This window comes from Podarcis erhardii (genome assembly GCF_964252035.2).
Source record: "Podarcis erhardii genome assembly, chromosome: 13".
NCBI lineage: Eukaryota > Metazoa > Chordata > Lepidosauria > Squamata > Lacertidae > Podarcis > Podarcis erhardii.
The window spans coordinates 33,226,930-33,253,827 of NC_138502.1; the positions used below are offsets into that span (position 1 = coordinate 33,226,930).

Sequence of the window (26,898 nt, forward strand, 5' to 3'; positions counted from 1 at the left end):
TGAGTTGGCGCTGGATGTAAAACCATGGTTCTCTCAGAGACTGGAGCAGGCAGCTTCAAGTGTTAGCGAGGGGCAGCAGGCAGCGGCCTAAGTGGAGGTTGGCCCATTGGGTCAAATCATAGAATCGTGGAATTGCAGAGTTGGAAAGGTTCCAAAGGATCAACTGGTTCAACCCCTTGCCATGCAGGAATAGGCAGCTGTCCCATAGGGGGATGGAACCTGAAACCTCGGCATTATCGGCACCACGCTCTAACCAACTGAGCTATGAGGCGCTGTCAAGGCTCTGTCAAGGCTTCGGCAAAGCTATTCCTCCCCTGGTTGCAGCAATAGCAGAGAAAACAAGGCAGAGTCCTTTTTAATGAGTTCATTCAGTCCTAATAGTGAGAGACAAAATAACGCAACAAGCCTTAATACAATGGTACCTTGGGTTAAGAACTTACAGTGGTACCTCAGGTTAAGTACTTAATTCGTTCCGGAGGTCCGTTCTTAACCTGAAACTGTTCTTAACTTGAAGCACCATTTTAGCTAATGGGGCCTCCTGCTGCTGCCGCGCTGCCAGAGCACAATTTCTTTTCTCATCCTGATGCAAAGTTCTTAACCTGAAGCACTATTTCTGGGTTAGTGGAGTCTGTAACCTGAAGCGTATGTAACCTGAAGCATATGTAACCCAAGGTATCACTGTAATTCGTTCCGGAGGTCCATTCTTAGCCTGAAACCGTACTTAACCTGAGGTACCACTTTAGCTAATGGGGCCTCCTGCTGCAACCACGTGATTTCTGTTCTCATCCTGAAGCGAAGTTCTTAACCCAAGGTACTATTTCTGGGTTAGCGGAGTCTGTAACATGAAGCGTCTGTAACCTGAGGTACCACTGTAACGGCGTTGCTCCAAACTGGGCTCCTCCTCCCTCCTTCCTAGCAACAGCATCTCCCCTTACGGTGGCCACTCGTGGTCAAATGTCTCTGATAACTTAGTTCTTGCACTGTTCTGGGAGAAGGGGGTGGGTCAGAAAACTCTCCAGTGACAACGTGTCATCTGGCTGCCCTGCCACAGTCCCCCCCTCCCTTCTAACACTTCCCAACTCTTCTGTTCATCTAACTCTCCCTCAAACCCCTCAAAGCCCTGCTGTAAACCAGCGCTGCCTCCCTCTTCTCCTGCACCATTGGGAGAAAGGGGATGGGGTATGATCTCCACCATTCCTCCTCCATCTTGCCCTCTTGAGTCCAAGCCCTGAAAGGTACTGTTCCCTCAAGCACAGTTGGCCCATAGCTGTCAACTTTCAGATTTGAAAAGAAGGGATCAGCAGCCTCACCTGTCCCAGAGACAGTCTACGGGATATCTAACAATCCGGGATAGCAGCGGGAAGCAGCAGGAAACTGCGCTGGAATAAGGGAATTTCCCGCAAAAAAGGGAAGGTTGACAGCTATGAGTCAGCCCTCAGTCAGGTATCACCTGCCTGCCTCCTTAAATACAACTCCTAGGGGCCAATTCCTAGGGGCCGAGGCGTCTTCGGCCCCCCATAAAATATTTGAGCCTCCCCCCAAGTTGATGGACATTGCCATTCAAATGGTGCGTGTGCACTGCGTCATGTGATTGATTATGCAGGGCGGGCTTACCTGGGTCCCCCCAATATTTTATTCAAGTTGGCACCCTTGGCATTGTCTGTCAGCCTCCTTCTTTTCAGCCTCAATGTTGCCTTTGTAGAATTCAGCAGGGAGGAGGAGGAGGACGAAGCTGGAATTAGTTGGCTTGGCCTATTACTGTCTCTGTCTCGGCCTGCCACTGGCTTTTGCTCCTGTGACTGTTAGCCTCCATGCCATCCATCTTCCCACTCCCAGCCTCCACTGGTAATTTTTGTTGGCATCCGTCTGTCTCGGGAGACAATGGCAGAGTGCGTTTTCAGGGCTAAGGTCAAACTGTTGGAAAGTTACAGCACCTGCTGTGCATGTAGAGATGGATGCTGATTTCACAGAAATCAGAGAATCGTAGAGCTTGCCAAGTGCTCCCTCCAACACGATACCACCAGCCATTGACAAACTGACAGCCATTGACAAATCCAACCCTCAGACCTCTGCAACTTGCCTGGGCTACCAACCTGGCTATATCTCCATTCTTCAGTTCCCTCTTTGTCTCCCCTGGACTCTCTGCCTAGGCTGTGTGGGAATGTTGTGGATAGTGGGAGAGGATATATTGATTAAAAATTATCCTTCCTCACTCACGCTAGTGAGTCAGTAGCAGAGTACATTCCCCTGTATATTGCAGAAAGCTAGTTAGTAGATTCATTAGAATCTCTTGAGTTAAGCTATGGGTAGGCAAACTAAGGCCCGGGGGCCGGATCAGGCCCAATCTCCTTCTAAATCCAGCCCGCGGACAGTCCAGGGGATCAGCATGTTTTTTCATGAGTAGAATGTGTCCTTTTATTTAAAATGCATTTCTGGGTTATTTGTGGGGCCTGCCTGGTGTTTTTACATGAGTAGAATGTGTGCTTTTATTTAAAATGCATTTCTGGGTTATTTGTGGGGCATAGGAATTCATTCATTTTTCTTCTTCAAAATATAGTCCGGCCCCGCACAAGGTCTGAGGGACAGTGGACCGGCCCCCTGCTGATGAAGTTTGCTGACCCCTGAGTTAAGCAATCCAGTCTGGCTTGTCCAGATTTGGATTCCTGGTAAACCCCCTTGGTTCCTTCTAAAAAAAGAATAAAGACACAACAGTCTTCTCTTAAATGTAATAAGAGGTTTACTTACATTCAGTTCACGGTATGATTCTGAAAGTAGACTTTAGCCTGTAGTTACAGAAGGGAGTGTGGGTTCATCCTATATGGGGATTAAGCCCATGGGCTGCTGGCTGAGAGCCAGCAGACAGCAAAAGCATCAAGATGGTATAAAGCGAAGAAGGGTCAAGAGAGAAGGGAAGGTGGCTGTGGGACTAGCCCTTTTATGGGGTCTCACAGGGTCTCACCCATCTACCTGGTCACATGCAGGGGAAGGATGCTCCAGACCAGGTGTGACAGGAAGTCCTCCTGGCTGGAGTAACATCCCCCTGTGTGCCCACTCTGGGCAAACAGGAAATGTTGTACTTGACTGCTACAGTGATGTTACATCCCACAGGCTGCTCACCTACCCACATCCCATCCCTCCAGGTTATCACCGCCTGAGGGTGGTCCCAGGGCAGGTTACAACAACTAAAACACAAAAGAGCCTCATAGAGAGGGTCAAGACCTTGGCACCACTAGGCCAGTGTTGCTTCTTCTAGTGGTAGTGGACTCCTAAGAATATCCAGCAGATGCATTTCCCAGATTGTGCTACTTGATCCTTGGAGATATCAGGATTTGAATCTGGGGCCTTCAGCTCCACCACCAAGGAATCAGTCCTTCCCCAAGAAGGCTGAAGTCTCCGCTAACATTTCTTTTTTCAGTGCTCAAGTCTCTTAACGTTTCAAAACATCCCTTCTGCTATTTAACCTTAATACTCCTTCCTGCAATTTAGATCTATTACTTTTGCTTCCTTCCCGCCCCGCCCCCCGAGTTAACAAGGGGGATTTGGGGAGGTGGGAGTTTGCCCGAGAGGCCGGTGACAAAGGCTACTGCTTCATTGATAGTGACAGCAAAGGGCAAGTTTAAATGAGAGCGTGGTGTGTTTTGATGGAGGCATTCAATCTGAAGAGTGGCTTTTTGCGTCCTGCCATTCAGAAGGAAAATGGCTATTTCCCAAGAACGTCCTCAAGAGATCACACAGCTGATGAAAGATTAATAGGGTGCAATGGGAAGGAGAGGGGGTGTGTGGAGGAGCTGGACGGCTGCAAAATCATGGCGGAAGGAATCAATGAAAAAAAACCCTTTTGGTTTGCATTTATCAGCGAACCCACCAATTTTGCACTTTCTGAAACAGTACGCCAGCCGAAATGAGTTTCTGCGAATTTTGCATTGCAGATCGCCAGCCACATAATGGGTAGGAAAAATGCATGTAGCAGGGTAAAGCGGGCATAAAAATGCACATATTTGTGAAAAAAGCATAAGAAAATGGAAATATTGGGCAAAATGGCACACAGAGGTGTGCATATTAGGGGTGTAGGCCTGTGTCTAGATGCTAGGAGAGGATATATTTATTAGCTATTATCCTCCCTCCCTCATGTTTGTGAGTTCAGCAGAGTGCATCTCTTTGCAGCTTAAAAGGGAAGCTTAGATAGGCTAGTTTTAGCCTTTTAGTTTCAGTAATCCAGAATGCTTTAAGGCAGACTGGATTCTCCTGGTTTTGCCCCCCCCCCTTTCTTCCCCTTGAAGCACAAATCACAAAAACAGTCCTGTAAAAGGTAAGAATAACATTTGCTCCCTCAGAGTTCCTGTTGCAGAATAACAGAGACGGCAGGTTTGCTCAGGCAGGCCTAAAATGGCAATTCAGTTGCAAAGGCATGCTTAAGTCTAGCTTAAGATGGAGTCTGAGCTGTAGTTTTGTTTTTCATTCGCAAACTGATGTGGGAATGTGGAGGGCTGGACTTGAGAGTGGGCAAATGGAGAGGAACTGAAATGTGCAGATTTGCCTAGCCCTAGGCTCAATCCCACACCTGAAGGTAAATCAAGAAATGAATTAAGAGCATTTTTGGGAGGGGACGATTTAAGCCTGGCGCTGTGGGTTAAACCACAGAGCCTAGGACTTGCCAATCAGAAGGTCGGCGGTTCGAATCCCCACGACGGGGTGAGCTCCTGTTGCTCGGTCCCTGCTCCTGCCCACCTAGCAGTTTGAAAGCATGTCAAAGTGCAAGTAGATAAATAGGTACCGCTCTGGCGGGAAGGTAAACGGCGTTTCCGTCTGCTGCTCTGGTTCGCCAGAAGCGGCTTAGTCATGCTGGCCACATGACCCAGAAGCTATACGCCGGCTCCCTTGGCTAATAAAGCGAGATGAGTGGCATAACCCCAGAGTCGGTCACGACTGGACCTAATGGTCAGGGGTCCCTTTACCTTTACCTTTTAGAGTCACTGTGCAACCTGGTTACACGAAGGGGCATTTCTTCAGATAGCCAGCACTTGTGTGTTCCTGCATCAATCTGAAACAAGTTCTCCTTCTCTAGACGCCTTTGGCCAATGATGGTGAGGGTGATCCCACAGAGAAAAAAGCAGGCCAGGAAATTTGGGACATGAAGCAGGGCACAGAAAGATTGATTTCCACACACTATTTAATTCCCCACAGAGTGCAGCTGAAACCAGAGAAGCAGGAACGAAGAGCAGGGTCAGTGGAAAGTCAGCAATTTTGGCATCGTTATTCAGTGTTTACATTGGACACCAGAATCCTAATCCTTTCCCATAGCTAATTGACGGGAAAACAGATGCTTGATCAAACATTGCTCCCCGCATCCCCACTATCGAACGGAGATGGCAACAATGTATGGCTGCCAAATCGACATTTATTTACTCGCTTGCGGTATTTATAGGTTGCCCCGTAGCAAAGTTTTTGGGGTGGCTTACAACGGGAAATTAAGTCATGTAAAACTTAATAATAATTGAGACAGTGATAAACATACATTTATGTATGTATTGGCTATATATTTTGGAAAGTGGTTAACCTGTTTGCTATGCATTTGGACACCTTTTAAGACACCATAACCAAATCTTGCATGATGATTTCCTGAGATCAAGGAAGTTGTCTTTGTTGGGATACAATTAGACACCATTTGGAATCAAGATGGCGGGCTGCACTGATTTTAACCACCGGTTTCAAAACTGCACTCATAATTTGGGTTTCTTGGAATTCCCAAGCAATGCTAGGTACACACACACACTTTTATGCATATACAGTGGTACCTCAGGTTACAGACACTTCAGGTTACAAACTCCGCTAACCCAGAAATAGTACCTCAGGTTAAGAACTTTGCTTCAGGATGAGAACAGAAATTGCATGGCAGCGGCAGTGGCAGCGGAAGGCCCCATTAGCTAAAGTGGTACCTCAGGTTAAGAACAGTTTCAGGTTAAGAATGGACCTCTGGAACGAATTAAGTTCTTAACCTGAGGTACCACTGTACTTGCATATCAACAGGGCTGGATTAACCATTAAGCAAAATAAGCGCATGCTTAAGGCATCAAGGGAAGGGGAGCACCACAGAAATTTTCCATTGCTGGATTTACCATGAACTATAAGGTGCAGCTGAACCAGGTTCCACAAAAAAGGCTCCCCTAATATACGTGTGTAATAACAATTTTATTATTTATTCACCACCCATCTGAATAAGTTGCCCCAGCAACTCTGAGCAACTCCAAACAAAATATTAAAAACACAATAAAACCTCAAACATTAAAAGCTTCCCTGCGCAGGGCTGCCTTCATATGCCTTCTAAAAGCCTGATAGTTGTTTGACACCTGACAGGAGGATGTTCCACAGGGCAGGCGCCACTACCAAGAAGGCCCTCTGCCTGGTTCCCTGTAACTTCATGTCTTGCAGTGAGGAAATCGTCAGAACTGTCAGAACTCGGAGCTGGACCTCAGTGTCTGGGCTGAATGATGGGAGTGAAGACTCTCCTTCAGGTATACAGGGCCATGGCTGTTTAGGAATAATAATTTTATTATTTTGTAAGTTCAGTGCAACACCACCACAAAGAGTAAAAACGAGATTCAGTCAGGCTGAACTTTATAAAATAATTGCAGAAGACAATATTTTATGGTTATTGTTTATATTTTGAATTAGGTACAGTACATACGGGGGCACCAAAATCTTTTAAGTGCTGAGGGCTTCTAAAAGTCTTAATCCGGCCCAGCATATAAATACCTGAAAACACAAATCATAGAGAGTAAAAACAGCTTAAAACCAAAATGCATAAAGTAGATGTTAGGTGATTTTTTCCCCCCAGGGGTGGGGGCATTCCACAGCTGGGATGCCCCCCCCCCAAGATAGACCCTCTCCTCCAAGGCCTCCCTTTTATTCAGCACATCTCAGTCAGTAGTGGCAGTTGGAGAAAGGCCTCCGAGGAAAATCTCAGAGTCCAAGCAGGTATATGGGAAAAGAGGTGATCCTTCAGGTATGGAGCAGTTCCCACAACTCCAGCCTCACTGACCAGCTCTTCCCTATTGGCTGAGATTGAGCCAATCCCTTCATTTCTTCCTCCATCGTGTGGAAGAGGAAGATGTCAACAAGGCGTGCCTGAAATTGCTTGGAGATTCCATGCCTAGTGGAGTTTGTTTCCAAGCAAACATCGTGGTTGTGACAGTTGCTCATTACCGAGGATTCCTGCTTCCCTGAAAACATCTGTAATTTGTTTCAGGGAAGCATCGTCCACATGTCGTGAAGAAATTTTGTTTTGGTTTGCATCTTAATGGGAAATTACTCAGTACCAGAAACAATACACAAAAGCAACGGGCATCTAGCATTCGAAAGTTATCCCTCTCTGAATTTTGTAATGCGGTTCTTTAACCAAATAAGGTGTAGCAAATATGTGTACATTAGAGGAAAGTGTGTATAGAAACGACCATTGGTTATGTTGGTTGAGGCTGACGGGAGTTGCAGTTGAGTCCTGGTGAGTCTAACTAAAATGGCTTATCAGCACCGCTGGGATCCAGATTTAAGGAAGCCTTCTCTGGTCTAGTGATACATTCCCCGGATACAGGATGCATCGGGAAGTTTTTAACATTTGACGTTTTACAGTGGTACCATGGGTTAAGTACTTAATTCGTTCCGGAGGTCCGTTCTTAACCTGATACTTTTCTTAACCTGAGGTACCACTTTAGCTAATGGGGCCTCCTGCTGCCGCAGCGCCGCCGGAACCCGATTTCTGTTCTTATCCTGAAGCAAAGTTCTTAACCTGAAGCACTATTTCTGGGTTAGCGGAGTCTGTAACCTGAAGTGTATCTAACCCAGGGTACCACTGTATTGTGTTTTTATATTCCTCTGGAAGCTGCCCAGAGTGGCTGGGGAAACCCTGCCAGATGGGTGGGGTATAAAGATTATGATGATGAGGATGATGATGAACTTACATCTCCAGTTAAAGCAAAAGACCACGCTTCATTCCCAGTGTAGGTCCTAAAATCATCTATCACCTGCTGTGCAAGGAACCTGGGCCTTGTATGGCATAGCAGTTGTGCTAGGGGGAAGACAATAGCACTAGAAAGGAAGAGAGAGAGAGAGAGAGAGAGAGAGAGAGAGAGAGAGAGAGAGTGAGTGTTAGTCTTAAGGAAGGGCAAATCTGTCCATTTCAGTTTCTCTGCTTTTCTCGTTTCCACAGTTCTCATAAACATTAATCCGGATTTTTCTGCGGCTTCATATGCACATTTTCGTATGCAATTTTTGCCTAATGCACACTTTATTGCAAAGGAATTTCCCTTAATACAGTGCACTCCCCCCCCCCACGCTTTACACACATTTTTGTATACATTACGTGGCTGGAGAAGCGTATTGCAAAATTCAGAGAATTTCCGAGATGGCTATGTTTCGGTTTGTGAATTCTTTTCAAAAGAATGAATCAAATCACTCCCCCATTCCTAGTGGATGATTCACAGAACGGAGAATTCTGCCAGGCATGGATTTCCTTGCTACGGCAGGTTTGCGATGGGGAAAGTGCCACCCCTGGAAATGCCATACCTTCTGTACAGGGGCTATTTGAGGGCATGAACTTGGCAATGTTGCCATCTGGGTACTGATCCTTTGCCAGCACCCCTTCCCTGGCTCGCGCGAAACTGGATATCTTCAGTGCTGGCTCCTCAGCTAGGAAGGCCCACTGGAGCCAGAGCTAAATCGAAATAAACTATTTTAACTCGAAGTCAGCGTGCTTGTATAGCTCCTTCTGCTGGTTTAACTCCTCCATTAAATCATAATATATTGCCTCTTTAGGCATCACGGCGCACTTTATAATGCTCACTGGTGTGTGATTCATCCTATGCGATCATTGTAACAGAGTTGGGTCAATTTTATTGTTACGAGCCAATTATAACTACGCAGCAATGAACGGCGAGCGAATGTTGCCTTCAGGCACAGTTATGCAAACTCTAAACAGGCTTCCCCCACCCCACGATCCTCCCATATTGGGATCGCTTAATTTGGAGAGGAAATGAGGGTGGGGAGAAAGGACCATAATTAGGAGGGTTGGTATATTGCTATGCTTGCTTCACCCAAAGGCCCTGCAGCCAGAGTTGGCAGGTGGCTTGAATCTGGGGTTGCGACTGAGCTTGTTTTATCAATCTGCACACCCGCCCACACTGTTAATCCCTATATTCAAGGTCAGGGGTAGGGAACTTGTGGCCCTCTGGATGTGGTGGGACTCCAACTCCCATCAGCGCTGGTCAATAGTCAGGGATGGTGGGAGTCAGGGCCGGCCCACCTATGAGACAAGCTGAGGCAGTTGCCTCAGGTGGCAGATCTGGCTTCAAAGGAATGTGATGCTTGCCACCGCTGCTGCTGCTGCTGCTGTCTCCTCTACCACCTGCCACTGCCTGCTCCTTACTCCCCTGCTGCCTTATTCCTTAATGTATAAGGGTTTATGCACATAGAGGAGAAGAAGAAGAAGAGTTTGGATTTGATATCCCGCTTTATCACTACCCGAAGAAGTCTCAAAGCGGCTAACATTCTCCTTTCCCTTCCTCCCCCACAACAAACACTCTGAGAAGTGAGTGGGGCTGAGAGACTTCAGAGAAGTGTGACTAGCCCAAGGTCACCCAGCAGCTGCATGTGGAGGAGCATAGATGCGAACCCGGTTCCCCAGATTACGAATCTACTGCTCTTAACCACACCACACTGGCTGGGGACCTGCATTTGGCCTCTAGGCCTATGAGCCCTGGGACTCTTCCCAGGTCACATTGGCCCTCATGGGACGCAGGTGGTGCTGTGGTCTAAACCACCGAGCCTCTTGGGCTTGCCGTTCAGAAGGTCGGCGGTTCAAATCCCCGCGACGGAGTGAGCTCCGATTGCTCTGTCCCAGCTCCTGCCAACCTAGCAGTTCAAAAGCACACCAGTGCAAGTAGATGAATAGGTACCACTGCAGGGGGAGGTAAACAGTGTTTCCGTGCGTTCTGGTTTCCGTCACAGTGTCCCATTGCACCAGAAACGGTTTAGTCATGCTGGCCACACGACCCAGAAAGCTGTCTGTGGACAAACGCTGTCTCCCTCGGCCTGAAAGCGAGATGAGCGCCACACCTCATAGTCACCTTTGACTGGACTTAACCATCCAGGGGTCCAGGGAGAGCCAGTGTGGTGTAGTGGTTAAGAGTGGTAGTCTCATAATCTGGTGAACCGGGTTCGCTTTCCCGCTCCTCCACATGCAGCTGCTGGGTGACCTTGGGCCACTCACACTTCTTTGAAGTCTCTCAGCCCCACTCACCCCACAGAGTGTTTGTTGTGGGGGAGGAAGGGAAAGGAGAATGTTAGCTGCTTTGAGACTCCTTAGGGTAGTGATAAAGCGGGATATCAAATCCAAACTCTTCTTATGTTGGCTTTGATCCATACTCTCCCAATTATTTTGGCTGTTAAAATGTATCTCTGATTGCCTGGATGGAGAGATGTACATGAAGAAAACTTTGACTTCTATGTGACCGGGCTGTAGCTTTCTGTATAAAGGCAAGAGTAACACCTGTGGCCCCGCTCACCTCTGGCATGTGGTCATCAGAAGGCTGCATACTAGGGGATGCGGCCCTTGGGCTGCAGAGATTTGCCTGCCCTGGTTGGAGAACACCTAAAAGGCCCGGGAGAATAGAATGTTTTTGCCTAGTGCCTTAAGGATAGAGGAGAAGGTGTCCGGCGAGCCTTTCTGGGAGGGGTGATGCACCCACATGAATTGAACAAAATCACAGTGGGGAGTGTCAACACGATTTTTTAAAAGTCTAACAGTCATGAGGCAAGCAAAACACAAAGTACAAGGACTGAGCTATTTCCAAAAGTAACTGTATAAAATTTCTGCAAAGCATCTGGACTTATTCAAATCAGTATTGCAGCCCTGTTTATGAAAATTAATAAAAGGCAATCGGCCTAATCCAAAATTCTGCTTTGTTTTTCTTCCTTCCTTTTATCGCACACGTTTGGTAAATTAATTTTGACATCTCAATTTTCCCCCCGTACTCGACACACCCATTCTTCAGTTGAAAGAACTGTAGGCATCCAGCATTTAAGTGTTTCAAAAACAAAGCCCCAGTTCTCAGTTGTTATCCTGGAAGTGACCTGGAAGGAACCTTGCTTCCAGCCACCAGGGAGGTCAAGAGACTTTTAAAGACTGGCAATTCAGAGGTATATGACCTCTGAACATGTAGGTTCTATTCATTTTCATGGCTAATAGCCACTGATCGACCTGTTCTCTAAAACCCTCTTGAAACCATTTGAGCAAGTAGCTACCGCTACATCCTGAGGCAGTGAGTTCCATAGGTTAATTTTAGTCAATGGAACTAGCGAAGGCCACCAACTTGGAAGGTTTTCAAAGAAGATGGGGCAAATTCATGGAGGCTGAGGCTATCAGTGGCTACTAGCCATGCCGGATATGTCCTCCAAATACCAGTTGTTGGGAAACGCAGATGGGTAGAGTGTGGTTACTCTCAGGTTCTGCTTGCAAGTGTTCCATCAGCATCTCATTGGCCAGGATGCTAGGCTAGATGGGCCATCTGAAGTCGCTCCCCAGTCCCTTTTAACACACAAGTCAATGGGCTCTTTATTCGTTGAGAAACTGTTGGGTTTTTAAAAATCTTGGTTATTAATTTTTCACAAGGAAAAAAAACCTTACAAATTTTAACATAAACCATAAATTACATTATCAGTTGACTTCCTGTCCTCCATATTTACCCTTAAATGCTGCATATTTCACCTATACTATTCAATACATTCAATTTCACCTATTTATTTTAATAATTCACATTGTTGCTCATATTTCAAGTCCTGCTCATATTTTCATCTCCCTATAATATTTCTTTAAAAAACTCAATAAAAAAGTTTCCAGTCCTCAGTGAATTTACCGTCGTTTTGGTGTCTAATCTTTGGTGTTAATCTTGACAGTTCTACGTACTCCATCATTTTCAAAAGCCAATCTTCCTTTGTTGTGAACTCTCCTTTCTATTTTTGGACAACCAATATTCATGCTGCTGTCATCGTGTACCTAAATAAGCTAACCAGCTCTTTTGGAACATCATTATCTATAATTCCTAAAAGAAAAGCTTCGGGTTTCTTGGGAATTATCAACTAAAACATATTTTTAATTTCATTATATATCATTTCCCAATAGCCCTTAGCTTTTTTTGCAACTCCACCACATAGGGAAGAATGTTCTTTCTGTCATTTTGCACTTCCAACACATACTTGACTTAGCTTTACACATTTTGGCTAGCTTACTTGGTGTTAAATACAATCCATAATTCATCTTCATAAATTTTTATTTTAAAGTATAAAGGGAAAGGGACCCCTGACCATTAGGTCCAGTTGTGGACGACTCTGGGGTTGTGGCGCACATCTCGCTTTACTGGCCGAGGAAGCTGGTGTACAGCTTCCGGGTCATGTGGCCAGCATGACTAAGCCACTTCTGGCGAACCAGAGCAGCGCACGGAAATGCCGTTTACCCACTGGAGCAGTACCTATTTATCTACTTGCACTTTGATGTGCTTTCGAACTGCTAGGTTGGCAGGAGCAGGGACCGAGCAACGGGAGCTCACCCCATCGCGGGGATTTGAACTGCCGACCTTCTGATCGGCAAGCCCTAGGCTCTGTGGTTTAACCCACAGCGCCACCCGCGTCTTACTTGGTGTTAAATACAATCCATAAATCATCTTCATATACTTTTATTTTAAAGTATAGCAATCATTAAATCTTAGATTACTCTGCCACAACTTCTCCCATGAAGACAGTTCTCTCACATCTCTTGCCCAATGGATGACTGTTGCTTCCTCTCGTTCTTTCCAGGCGTCACCTATTCTGACGCAGTGAGCGCCACAGAGCCCTGCAAGCCTTGCAAGGAATGCGTGGGCCTGGAAGGCATGTTAGCACCCTGTGTGGAGTCGGACAACACCGTCTGCAAATGCATCTATGGCTACTACCGGGACGAGAGGAGCGACACTTGCAGGAAGTGCCGGATCTGCGAAGTGGGCTATGGCCTCGTGTACCCCTGTGGGGAAAATCAGAACACGTGGTGTGAGAAGTGCCCCTTGGGGACATACTCTGATGAAGCGAACCACGTGGACCCCTGCTTTCCTTGCACCGTGTGTGAAGAGGACGAGATCACTGTCAAGGAGTGCACCGCCACGTCAGATGCGAGGTGCAGAGGTAAGGGTCATTGGGACAGGCTGAAAATGTGCATTGAACAGGAAGTGTAGAGCACACTAACAATGCGCAAACATTCCTTTCCAGACCTTCACTGCTGTTTGTGGAGGTAACGAAGTGGGGTGAGTGGGATGCAATGGCATTGGGGTCAGGGTCAGTGGGATGATGTCAGGCTTCGGGGAATCAGATCCCTTCCCCAGTGGCAGTAAATAAGCAGATCAAACAAAAGGAGCGTTCTTACCAGACAAGTTCTTTAATGATCACAGCGAGAGACAAGGAATGCATATCTCTAAAAGAAATGGCGTTGGTCATCCCCCATGTCCATTAATCTATGTCACTCCCACATCGGGTAATCTGAGCTTGTTGCCGTTGCGCTTCCTTTTTCTAACGCTTTCCAAGCCCTTCTAGTCTTGGGCGAAGGGGGAGGGCCAGGAATGCTGTCCAAGGACACTGAATCTGCCAGCTGTCCCTCTCTTGGCGTTTCCTCTTCTAGCTGCTCCTCACCCAGTACTTCCCAGCTTTTCCCCTCCGGAATATGCCCTTCTGCAAACCACCGTTCTAAATTAATACTGTCCTCCTGTCCTTGGGAAGGTTCAGAAAAAGGGGGTAGCAGCTCCCACCATTCCTCCCCAGTCCAGCCCCTGACATCTGACCTCACTTCTCTCTGGACATTCGCTCTACATGTGGTCTGAAAACTTGGGCTTATGCATTTCCGCAGAGCTCTGAACTCCCCTTAGGTAAAGGTAAAGGGGCCCCTGACCATTAGGTCTAGTCGTGGCTGACTCTGGGGTTGCAGCGCTCATCTCGCTTTATTGGCCAAGGGAGCCGGCGTACAGCTTCCGGGTCATGTGGCCAGCATGACTAAGCCGCTTCTGGCGAACCAGAGCACCGCAGGGAAACACCGTTTACCTTCCCGCCGGAGCGGTACCTATTTATCTACTTGCACTTTGACGTGCTTTTGAACTGCTAGGTTGGCAGGAGCAGGAACCGAGCAATGGGAGCTCACCCTGTTGCAGGGATTTGAACCACAACCTTCTGATCGGCAAGTCCTAGGCTCTGTGGTTTAATCCACAGCGCCACCCGCTTACAACCCAGCTACTACATATTCAGCCTTTGAATGGATAAACAGATCAGGGGAAGAAGCAAATTGTGAAGTTGTATAACTGTTCTCTGAGGTGTGTGGCCCATACCATGCCCAGTCCAACACCCTACAGCTAGTGGGTGGCAGGAGGCTATGATTACAGACTTTCCGTCTACAGATGTTCCTTCTTCAACTTGCACGTGGAGACAGAGCAGCAGAGAACCGCCCACACTGCAATGCACTCCATTCCCCAGTGGTCTCATCTTCCCCTTCTTTCAACCACCAAAGATGAGAAAACAGAAACTCTGAGTGTGTGCCTATTTCTCTTCCTGGCACCTTCCATTCTCTTGTCCATCCCTAACCTGAACTAGGCCAGGTAACATACACGATACCCTCCATTTAGCTCAGAAAAAGGTGCTACATAAACACACCTTTTATTAATTAACTTAAAAAATAACTGATAAAAGGTGTATGAGGAAGAGTGGGAACTGTAGATCTGAGAAATGCAGGATTCTTGTTCTATTCAGTATTTAGTAAAGGTAAAGGGACTCCTGACCATTAGGTCCAGTCGTGACCGACTCTGGGGTTGGGGCGCTCATCTCGCTTTATTGGCCGAGGGAGCCGGCATACAGCTTCCGGGTCATGTGTCCAGCATGACTAAGCCACTTCTGGCGAACCAGAGCAGCCCACGGAAATGCCGTTTACCTTCCCGCCAGAGCGGTACCTATTTATCTACTTGCACTTTTACTTGCTTTTGAACTGCTAGGTTGGCAGGAGCTGGGACCGAGCAACGGGAGCTCACCCCGTAGCGGGGATTCGAACCGCCAGCCTTCTGATTGGCAAGTCCTAGGCTCTGTGGTTTAACCCACAGCACCACCCGCGTCCCTCATCCAAGATCTAGGGAGCAGTGAAACATCTGGTTCAAAGAGAGCCAGATGATGTACTTTTGTAACCCAATAAAATCTTAATAAAAACAATTAACTATAAAAGAGGCTTCCCAGCAAAGGCAACACCAAATTTAGCACTCAGAGCCCCTGGAAACAGGACACAAATCAAGCCACGGCAAGCAGCTGTTCCTTTTCACTGTGTATATTTGAAGATGGGAAATGGTTGGGATTGAAACCGATGTGTGGACACTCCATGAACCTTTGCCAGGAATTCCCTTGACAACGGGGTGGAGTTAATGTGATCAACAAATTGGCATTCCCCTGACGATGAGTAAGCAAGTGTTGTGATGTAACAGGGCTTCAGGGGTGGGGGGTGGGGAGTCAAGGCTGCAGAGCAGAAAGAACAGCTGTTCCCTTAGGCACTGCCAAATTCCGTAAAGCTAAGCAGGGATGAGTCAGGTCCAAGGCTGGATGGGAAGCCCTAAATGAGTGGGAAGAGGTGTAGGGGAAAGAGGATCGCCTGCTTAAATGGGCTAGCTTGACTCAACATCTTGAACTAATGCAAATCCAAAGGGCTGGAGTGCCGAGGTTGTCAATAATGCTATGTGGGCAAAATGTGCCAGAACTCAGATGACAGTAAATATTCATTATTATATTTTGGGGGGGGGGGACCACGGGTGGTGGTGGTTGTTTTTGCAGACCTGTGAATGACCTGCACCATGCACTGATATTTGATATCAGTGACATCATTTGATAGATAACCTGAAATGGTACCTGTGAGCTTGACGGATCAACAGGTTTCTTTCTCCAGGCCTGCCAAAAAAATCAAAGTAACCAAGAGATGTAAACAAGCCGAAATGATTTAAATGTTGAAGAGGAAAACCCGTTCGAAATGCAAATCCCAACTTCACATTTGAAATGTCCCAAATTGACAGTTCCCGTTGACTTCATTTCAGCTTTAAAAAATGGAACGTCAGCAGCTCAGATCCCTGATCTCCCGGCACGAGTGTCATTTTGGTCCTGGGAGACAATGACTTGTCGAAGGCCACAAAGTAATCTTTGTGGCAGGGCAGTGGTTTCAATCCTGCACCCAGACTAAACCCTTCAGTGGTCCGGTCACTACTTCTGTCTCTCCTGTGAAATGGCTCCACAGGCCTTGCTACCCCCAAAACCTCCTCACAGGTCTTCTTTTGTTGGAATCAGTGAGCTTAAGCAAATGGAAAAAAACAAAAACAAAAAAATTTAGAATTTTGATGATGGTCACACCTTCTTGAAGATTTCTTTACTCCCCTGATAAGTTCTTCTCTGTTTTATTGGCAGCGATTAACCCACGGTTTACCACAGCTGCACCAACACCGGAGTCCAACACCACGGGTGCAACCACAGCTCCTCAACACGGTACCTTTGATGTTTGTTTGTGACATTTTGTTTATTTATTCAGATTAGATTTATATACCGTCCTAGATCATAAGATCTCAGGGCAGTTCACAAAATAAAATACAGGATAAAAACAAGTAAATAAGTAAAACAAAACAGCACCCCCCCCCCAATTCCCACAGACACATTTAAAAGGCTGTAGAATATGAATCAGCCAAAAGCCTGGTTGAAGAGGAATGTTTTTGCCTGGAGCTTAAAAATATATAATGAAGGCACCAGGTGAACTTCCCTGGGGAGAGCATTCCACAAATGGGGAGCCACTACAGAAAAGGCCCTGTTCTTGTGTTGCCACCCTCCGGACCTCACATGCAGGTGGCACACAAGGAAGGACCTCAGATGACGAATGCAGAGTCCAGGATGGTTTATATGGGCAGGGGTGGTCCTTGAGGTACAGTGGTACCTCGGGTTAAGAACTTAATTCCTTCTGGAGGTCTGTTCTTAACCTGAAACTGTTCTTAACCTGAGGTACCACTTTAGCTAATGGGGCCTCCCGCTGCCACGCGATTTCTGCTCTCATCCTGAAGCAAAGTTCTTAACCTGAGGTACTATTTCTGGGTTAGCAGAGTCTGTAACTTGAAGCGTCTGTAACCTGAAGCATCCGTAACCCGAGGTACCACTGTATTTATATACCACCTTTCTTCTAATGAGCCTTCCATGGTTCCCTTCTCATTTCACGATTGCAACAATCCTGTAAGGTAGGCTAGGCTGAGAGAGAGTGACTGGCCCAACATCATCCACGGAACTTCACAGCCAAATGGGGATTTGAACCTTGGTCTCCCAGGGCATAGTCTAAGTTTCTGACCATCACACCACAATGGCTGTTTGCACCTTTCTTTTGACCTGGTTGAACCAGTTCCTCATTTACTTGGTTGGTATAACTCCAAACATGGAAGGACTCCATTGGAAATATGAACTGTGTGAAATAATTCAGGTCACTAAAGCAGAATTTTTGACACACTCTGAAAGCTACAATTCCTGAAGTTTTCTGAGGGGAGGTAGAACACCATAGAGGTCAAAGAAGCTAAAAGTCAAGACTATGAGTTCATGTTTGTATACTTTCAGTAGAATGTGCCAACAGAACCACTTATGCCAGTAGCAGCCAGCAAGATAACTCTTTCCTTGATCCCACTCGCAATCTCCACTCTCTGTTAGCAAAGTCAATTAAATAACACAGATGGAGTCCAGAGAGAAAAGAAACCCTGACAACACTTACTGAGGAATCTGAACAAAACCGTGTATGATTTGAGGAGAAATCTGCTTGTAACAGATACATTTCAGAAAGCGTGGCTGGTGTGCTTTGACTTCCAAAGCCTTCTTCAGTGGTGTCAGGGTTTTAGGGAGAGAGGAGACAGAGAGCGAGGGCGAGGAGGAAGAGGACGACAACGAGCCGAGGTTGTCCCAAAGTCCGTCTAGCGAATCAGAGGATTCCCAGAAGGGAGCCCCCCTGGTCAGGCCAAGGGGCAATAGAGAGGGAATCAGTCAGAGAGAGGGGAATGAAGAGGGAATCCCCAGTGGGAGTGGCAAAGCGGGACCAGCTCCCCCGTCGGAACGGAGTAGAGGGGGGGGAGTTGCCAGTGTGTCAGAAAGAGCAGGACAGGAAAGAGGAAGGGGGAGGAGTTCGGAGCAAGACGTCCTGCCTGAAAGGGAGGAGTGTAGTACCGAGAGCAGCGTAACTGTAGAAAGGAAGGTCAGAGGCAACGTACGCGCGCCAAGTTCAAATATAGAGGCGCGCGGAAATGAGGAGAGCTCTGAGGAGGAGCCTGGTGCCAAAGCACGAAGGAGGGGGGAGCAGGCGGGAGAAGACTCAGCCTCTGGGGAGTCCCGGAAAGAGGGAAGACAGGGGGGCAGGAAGACCCTGCGGAAAAGGAAAGAGAGGAAAAGGTGGAGCAGTACAAGCCTCTTAAATTGGTGCAGGGGAGGGACGGACTCAGAGGGGACTTCTAACATCTAAGGGTAACAGATGCGGAGCCACGGAGTTTGGATGTAATGACGACAATGATCTTCAATAAAACCTTTTGTATATAGCTTGGACTGGACTTTGGTCTCTTGTGAGCTGGGACCCAGGGTGGCTCTGACAGAAAGTCCCCTCCAAAGAACGCAAAATTTTTTTTTTGCAAAGCTCACGAACGGTGACAGCCATGACTGCGGAGGAGCAGTTGACAGCGCTGCGAACTACAGTTTCCGAACTCACTGCTGCAGTCCTTGCGTCTCAGAAGAAGCATGACGAAATGGAGAAGCGCTGCCAGGACCTGCAAACAAGGTGGGAACGTGCAAGCAGGGAAGGGTTCCCAGGGTCCAGATCAGAGGGGATTGGACTTGGACGGAGGGGGGGCAGCCTAGTCACCCACTTCGATGGGAACCTGAAGCACTACCCCAGTTTCAGAGCAGACGTTTTGTATGCATTGCACTTGCTTCGTCATGACTTTAAAGATGAGGAGGAGAAAGTGGGGTTTATTGTTTCTCACTTGCATGGGCCGGCCAGAGACTGGTTGCGCAATTTGTGGCGTGAAGATGGCCCTGCCCGCCGCGATGCAGATGAATTCATTAAAGCGATGGATGCCTGCTTCCAGTCTACTGTAGATGTGGATCTTGCACGCAGGGAAATTTTTGGATTGCGGCAAGGCAAAGCCACTGTGCGTCAGTACCATTCTAGATTTTTTGCTTTACTGACTGCGCTAAGCTGGGAGAAGGATTGTGCACCTGTGAGGGATTTGTTCTGGGAGGGGCTCAGCGGTCCCATTAAGGATGAACTTGCCAGGGGAGACAGACCCCAGACCCTGGAGGAGCTTGTGCAGAGGGCTTTGGCGATTGGGATACGGCACGAGGGACGTCCTTGGCACACTGAGGAAGAACGTCAGGTGCGTCCACCAGCGAGGACGTCTTCTTTCATCCCCAGGGAGTTCAGTCAGTCGCATCCTTCGCCACTGGGAAGGCAGGGGGAGGAGCCCATGGAACTTGGTGGTGCTAAGGCTCAAGCAACAGCCAGAGCCCCAGCTTCCGGTGCAGTGAAGGCAAAGCCTCCTAGAGGGACCAGGAAGTGTTACATTTGCGACAGTGCACAGCACATGGCGAAAGAGTGTCCCCAGAGGCTGCAGAAACACACTGCAGCTTTAGCAACTGTTGCAGCAGAAATGATGCAAGCAGAGCAACCTCAGGGAAACGACAGTGCCTGGCTGGAAGCAGAGCTGCTGGGGCTCAGCCAGGCGAATCTGTAGAGCAGTCCCCAGCGCTTTTGCAACGCACAGACCCTTTACCACCCAAGCCAGCGGTGCAGCTCACTGCAACACTTCAGTTGCCGAATGGAACCACCCTGGAAGTCCCCATCACGATTGATTCTGGGAGCAACGCAGATTTTGTGGGGACGCACTTTGTCAAGCAGCATCGCATAGCGCTTCTGCCAGCGACAACACCTCTGAACGTAGTCACGGTGGATGGCAGGAAATTGCTAGGAGGACAAGTTGTGCAACAGACGCCTCCCATGGTGATGAGGATTGGAAATCATCGAGAAGTCATCAGCTTCAATGTCACCCGCCTTTCAGACACGCCTATAGTATTAGGCATGAGTTGGCTGGAGAGACACAGTCCTGCTGTAGCGTGGTACCAACGGCAGATCACCTTTTGCTCATCGTACTGTGCTCAACATTGCATCCAGTCCAGCCAGGAGGAGGGAGCTGAGCAGCAGTTGCAACTTGGCATGGTGCAGGCAGTACCCCGCAAGTACGAGGGGTTCCTGGAGGTTTTCTGCGAGAAGGAAGCTGACCAGTTGCCGCCCCACAGGCCTTATGATTGTGCCATCGACCTGGTGCCAGGGGCGCAGTTGCCGACTGCAAAGCTGTATTCCATGTCTGAGGACGAGATGCAAGAACTCAGGGAGTTCATAGAGCACAATTTGAAGCGCGGATTCATCCGAGAATCGAAAGCGGTGGGGGGCAGTCCTGTTTTCTTTGTAAAGAAGAAAGACACGCCCCGGAAAAGACTCATTGTGGACTATCGATTCATAAACAGTAAGACCAAACCCAAGGCCTTCCCCATGCCCAAGATAGATGATCTCCTGGCAACCGTAAGGAAGGGGAAGATCTTCACCAAATTGGATCTGCGTGGAGCGTATAACCTCATACGCATCCGGGAGGGCGATGAGTGGAAGACGGCCATGTTCACGCCTCTGGGCACGTACGAATACAGAGTTATGCCATTTGGTCTCCAAAATGGATCTCACGTCTTCCAAGCATTTATGCATCACGTGCTAGCGGGACTTCTCTACAAGAAATGCGTGTGTTTCCTCGACGACATCCTGATCTTTTCGGAAACGGAGGAGGCCCATGAGAAGGACGTAAAGGAAGTCCTGCAGAGACTACGGGAGAACAAGCTCTACGCCAAGTTAGAGAAGTGCCAGTTTGATGTGACGGACGTGGATTTCCTAGGCTACAAGCTGTCCGACAAGGGGCTGGCCATGGACAGCGCCAAGGTCCGCGCGGTGTTGGACTGGAAGAGCCCTCGCAATCGGAAGGAAGTCCAAAGATTCATCGGCTTCGCCAACTTCTACCGCAAATTCATCAGAGGTTTTGCAAAGGAGACGGCAGCGATCACGGACACTCTCAGTTCCAAGAAAAAGAGGTTCGTGTGGACGGAACAGGCGGAGCGCTCTTTTCAGAAGCTTAAAAGCCTTTTCGCCTCCGAGGAGCAGCTGCTGCACGTGAATCCAGGCAAGCCCATACGACTAGAGACCGACGCGTCAGACAGAGCGGTTGGAGCCGTACTCCTGCAAGAAGATCCACATGGAAACTGGAGACCCGGTGCCTTTTACTCCAGAAAGCTCAGCAAAGCGGAGCAAAACTACACCATATGGGACAGGGAGCTCTTAGCCATTCACGCAGCTTTCAAAGCGTGGCGACACTTCCTCATAGGAGCCAAGCACACAGTACAGGTCCGCACGGATCACAAGAACCTAGAGTATTGGCGCACGGCGAAGCTCCAAAGCCAGAGGCACATGCGCTGGGCGGAATTCTTCGCGGATTTCGACTTTCGGATAGAGTACGTCCCAGGAGATTCCAACGTTATAGCCGATGCGCTATCCAGGAAACCGCAATATCTCGATGAAGCGGCGCCTGTAGCAGCCAAGCACATTTTCGCACCGCAGGCGTGGTCGTGCGCTGCCGCCACAGTAGATCTGGACGCGGTGCGACGCGCGTTGCAAGTGGATCAGTTCGCACAGTCCAAGATGGAGGAATTGCGCAGAGGTGTGCAGAGTGGCGAAGAGTTCCAACTACGAGACGGGCTGCTAACTCGCAAAGGTGCCCTCTACGTGCCAAGCGACGAGCTTCGCGCAAAGGTTCTGCAGCAGTTGCACGACGCCCCCAGTGCGGGCCACTTCGGTAAGGAGAAGACAATAGAACTGGTGGCAAGAGACTTTTGGTGGCCCCGGATGCGTGGAGAGGTAGCGGATTACGTCGCCAGGTGTGACACTTGTCAGAGGTTCAAGCCAGTACACCAGAAGCCAGCGGGGCTGTTGGAACCGCTGGAAACGCCACAGCAACCGTGGGAGAGGGTAGCTCTGGACTTCGTTACTGACCTGCCCAGCTCCAGGGGGAAGACGGCGGTACTGGTGGTTGTGGACCTGTTCACCAAGATGGCGCACTTCATTCCATGCGCAAAGGTGGCGACGGCGGAACAGACTGCCAAACTCTTCATCGATCACGTGTTCAAGGTGCATGGGCTGCCGCAGTCCATCCTGTCCGACAGGGGGCGCCAGTTTGTTTCCAATTTTTGGCAGAAGCTTTTAGGTATCCTGAACGTCAAGATCAACCTCACGTCGGCGAGACACCCACAAACCAACGGCCAAGCTGAGAGGGTCAACGCGATCATGCAGCAGTACCTGAGATGTTACGCCAACCAGCGACCAGCAGTTTGGGTGGACTACCTGCCGATGGCAGAGTTTGCCTATAACAACACGAAGCACGCGTCCACGGGGGTGACGCCGTTTTTCGCGAACAATGGTCGTCACCCCAGAACCTTCCCGGGGTTCGTGGCACCGGGAGAGGGGGTGCCGCAAGGAGCCGACCAGTTTGCAGCGGAGCTGCAGGAGGTGCACGAAGAGTTGCGGAGACATTTAGAGCTGGCCAAGCAAGCATATAAGGTGCAGGCTGACAAAAACAGGAGAGAGGGAGAGGAGATCCAGGTGGGGGACTGGGTGTGGTTAGCGGCCCAAGCGATGCCAGCCAAGTCGTTGGCCAAGAAGAAGCTGGGGCACAGGCAGTTAGGGCCGTACCAGGTGGAGGCTAAAATCAACCCTGTAGCCTTTCGACTAGCCCTCCCCGAAGGTTCCAGAGTGCACCCGGTCTTTCATAGATCGGTGCTCACTCCCTACAAGGCACCGCACAGGTTTCAGGAGTCTGACACAGTCACGCAACAACACACTAAGTCACAGGAGAGGGAGAGGGCGCCTAGGGCCGAACCACTCAACGAGGTCACAGAGATCCTGGACTCGAGATGGGGGCAAGAGGGAGTAGAATATTTTCTAGTCAGAGAGGGTGCCCCAGTCAGTGCCAATGGTTGGGTGCCGGGCTACGCCTTAGACGAACCTCTTTTAAAAGACGAGTTCCATGCCCTTTTCCCTCATAGACCCATGCCAGCCGAGTACTTTGATGACTGGCTCTTTACGCCCACATGTTCAGGCAGCACTTTCCACGGCTTTTCTTCAGCTGAAGAAAGGTCGCCGGACTCCAACTCGCCCAGGGGATCGTGTTCGGGGGTGGACACAGAACCCTCTTATTGGTGGGACGAGCAACCAGAGGAGGACTGGCGCAGGAAATGGCTGACGGGACCTTGGCAGGCAGCACCGGACCAGGTACCAATGGAGGAGGGAGAAGAGAACACCTTGGGTCAAGAACCCGAATTCGAACACTCGTACAACGAACTGCAAACAGAGGAGATGGAGGTGCAGAATCTGTATCCTGCGTCCGCCTCCGAAGAGCGGCAGCTTCCACAACCTGCACCCGATGAGCGGAAGGGGGGAAGGGGGGGCTTCGAGGGGGGGATGGATGTCAGGGTTTTAGGGAGAGAGGAGACAGAGAGCGAGGGCGAGGAGGAAGAGGACGACAACGAGCCGAGGTTGTCCCAAAGTCCGTCTAGCGAATCAGAGGATTCCCAGAAGGGAGCCCCCCTGGTCAGGCCAAGGGGCAATAGAGAGGGAATCAGTCAGAGAGAGGGGAACGAAGAGGGAATCCCCAGTGGGAGTGGCAAAGCGGGACCAGCTCCCCCGTCGGAACGGAGTAGAGGGGGGGGAGTTGCCAGTGTGTCAGAAAGAGCAGGACAGGAAAGAGGAAGGGGGAGGAGTTCGGAGCAAGACGTCCTGCCTGAAAGGGAGGAGTGTAGTACCGAGAGCAGCGTAACTGTAGAAAGGAAGGTCAGAGGCAACGTACGCGCGCCAAGTTCAAATATAGAGGCGCGCGGAAATGAGGAGAGCTCTGAGGAGGAGCCTGGTGCCAAAGCACGAAGGAGGGGGGAGCAGGCGGGAGAAGACTCAGCCTCTGGGGAGTCCCGGAAAGAGGGAAGACAGGGGGGCAGGAAGACCCTGCGGAAAAGGAAAGAGAGGAAAAGGTGGAGCAGTACAAGCCTCTTAAATTGGTGCAGGGGAGGGACGGACTCAGAGGGGACTTCTAACATCTAAGGGTAACAGATGCGGAGCCACGGAGTTTGGATGTAATGACGACAATGATCTTCAATAAAACCTTTTGTATATAGCTTGGACTGGACTTTGGTCTCTTGTGAGCTGGGACCCAGGGTGGCTCTGACAAGTGGCATATAGTTAAAAGGGGGCATTGCCTTGTGCAAGGGCTCATAGAGCAAATTTATATAGTACATTATGCTATGGAAAAAGGAGTCCCTTCCAGTGACACACATTTTGAAAGCTGTGATTCTGAAATGCAGCCTCCCATTTCCCACACTAGTGACTCGTTTGCTATTTTGCTTGCTTGCAGATTTTCCGCCTGGGAGTCCTGAAGGCCCCTTTCAGGTCACAGATGGCCCAGATACCATGGATGTTTCTGGTAGCACCGTGGCTGGTACAGCAACCACAGTCATGGGTAGCTCCCAGCCTGTGGTCCGAAGCGGCACAGCGGACAACCTCATTCCTGTGTACTGCTCCATTTTGGCAGCCGTGGTGGTGGGGCTGGTGGCGTACATTGCTTTCAAGAGGTAAGCATGCTCCCAAAGTTCAGATGATGAGAAGGACATCATCAACGTTCATTAGGGTCACTCACAAAGGCCAATCTTACTCACACCCTAAGCCCACCCCATTCTTACAAGCTGCTCCCATCATTGCCATTTCATCCTTCCTCTGCCGCATGACTATCCTCCTTTCGTGAAATTTACTTTGGGTCAAGGGAAGCGTCAACGCAAATTTGTTTGCTCTCCGGTCTTGGCAGAGCTGTTTGAAACTGGGATGCAGTTGCAACCCAATAAGATGAGGCTCTGTGTTAGATTCCCATTTTCCCAGCCAGAAATGTGTGCAGAGTAGGGATGGTCAAATCTGTCAATTTCAATCCATTCCATTTCTCATTTTTCCCCAGTGTTAAATTCAGTTCTCCACTTTACCGTAGAAATTTGCAGATTTTAGTGAAAATAACCCCGTGAAAATTCACCAGCATTTCTGTACGAATTCCCCCCCCCCCCAATGTACACATTTTAAATGAGTTTTTGACTAACACAATGCATTTTTGTATTTTATTCTTGGAATGTATGCATTTATATGTGCAGTTTACACTAGCATGTGCATTTTTGTACATGTTTCTTGGCTGGAGAACTGAGCTGTGAAATTCAGAAAAGGGCGGATTTTGACGGATAGCTGTGTTTCAGTTTGCAGATTGTTTCAGAAAGTGTGAATTAGGTAAGTTTGCCTTTAAATGCGACCTGGATCACACTTCTCCCCCATCCCTAGTGCAGAGAGTGTCACTTTCCCACTGGGCACCATCAGTCCCACTCCTGTCCTCTGCAGGGAAAGGTGCTCCATCACATACTAAGTCACCTCTGGATTTTCCATGCCCCAAACTAGGTTTTGTGGTGGGGATGGGGGTAACTTAGGGCAGGGAGGAGGCGGAGGCAGCAGCAGCAGCAGCAGAGGCAAGGCATTTTGATGAGCATCTGCTTGGAGTTTTCGCAATGCCTTGATCCCTTTGGGGGCAAGCAAGGTGGTCTTTGAGCATCCTTGATGCTCACCAGCAGAATACACACCCATTTTCTCCTTCCTCTTCAAGCTGCTTGTGTGGGTTGGTGTAGGTTTTGGCACCCTCCTCCATTTGCCCCATATGGCAGGGAAACAGTCTCTGAACCTGCCAACATACCATTATTGTCAAGCCTATGTCTTTTCCAGACAGCTGCTATTGCCTAGATCTGGGAGTCTTCTTCTGTGTTGTTGGGTTCCCAGAAACCAGCCCTTGAAGGCTGGTTCATGATTCCTCATCGGAATGTGCAAGGAATGTGCCTCCAAACATGGAAATTTTGGCAATCGTTGCCAATCTGCTTTATGCCGCAGGTGGAATAGCAGCGCTTGCTGTAGGCTGTTGCCTGTAGGGATTGGTTGGGCGGCAGGAAGGGAGGCCAACAGTAGGGGGAGCCAGAGGAAGTAACTGGCAGACTTTTGCTGAGTTCTACACTGAGACTAAGGAGGAAGAGTCAGAGATCCAGTACCATCCACATCTGGGGAAGGGCTGTAGCTCAATGGCAGAGGATCTACTTTGCCTGTAAAAGGTCTCAGGTATCTCCAGGTAGGATTGGGAGTGCTCCCCATTTGAAAATCCCGAAAAGCCACTGCCAGTCAGTGTAGACAATGCTGAAGTTGATAGCCTCAACACCTTATGCTCCTGTATTTCTATCGCCTTTACTCTAGTTGTAAGTAAGGAGACAGGCAGTTGGGAGCTGGATGAGGGCAGGCTGAGGCGGGTGGGGCTGTGCCCCACTTGCCCTAATGGGATGGTCTCCACTGGCAACTCTGCTTCTGGAATCCAAATAACAGTTTACGGTTTGGCTGGCAATCCCCCCTTTCCTCAGCTCTAAATGTTGGGTGTGTTGGTGGGAAGGGGGGTGATTTTCATTTGAACCATGGTGTGGAGGGAAACTGTTAATTATTAACTCTGCCCTCATTACACTCTTGCTCATGATTATTCCCCCAAACATACTGCAATTTGGGGAATTGGGGATGAATTGATACAAAGGCAGTGACATACCTGCCAACATTTCTCTGATGAAAACAGAGACGTCCTATTCAACAACAACAACTTTATTATTTATACCCTGCCC

General features: G+C 48.9%; 1 protein-coding gene across 1 annotated transcript in view; it reads left to right on the forward strand.

Annotated features, from left to right (window-relative positions):
- The window catches only part of NGFR (nerve growth factor receptor), a 68,453-nt gene that overhangs the window by 29,977 nt on the left and 11,578 nt on the right, over positions 1-26,898 (forward strand). Inside the window, exons 3-5 of the mRNA XM_081838047.1 lie at positions 12,844-13,203; positions 16,489-16,566; positions 24,582-24,798. Of these exons, the coding sequence (XP_081694173.1) occupies positions 12,844-13,203; positions 16,489-16,566; positions 24,582-24,798 (655 nt within the window). The remainder of the gene's footprint in view (positions 1-12,843; positions 13,204-16,488; positions 16,567-24,581; positions 24,799-26,898) is intronic.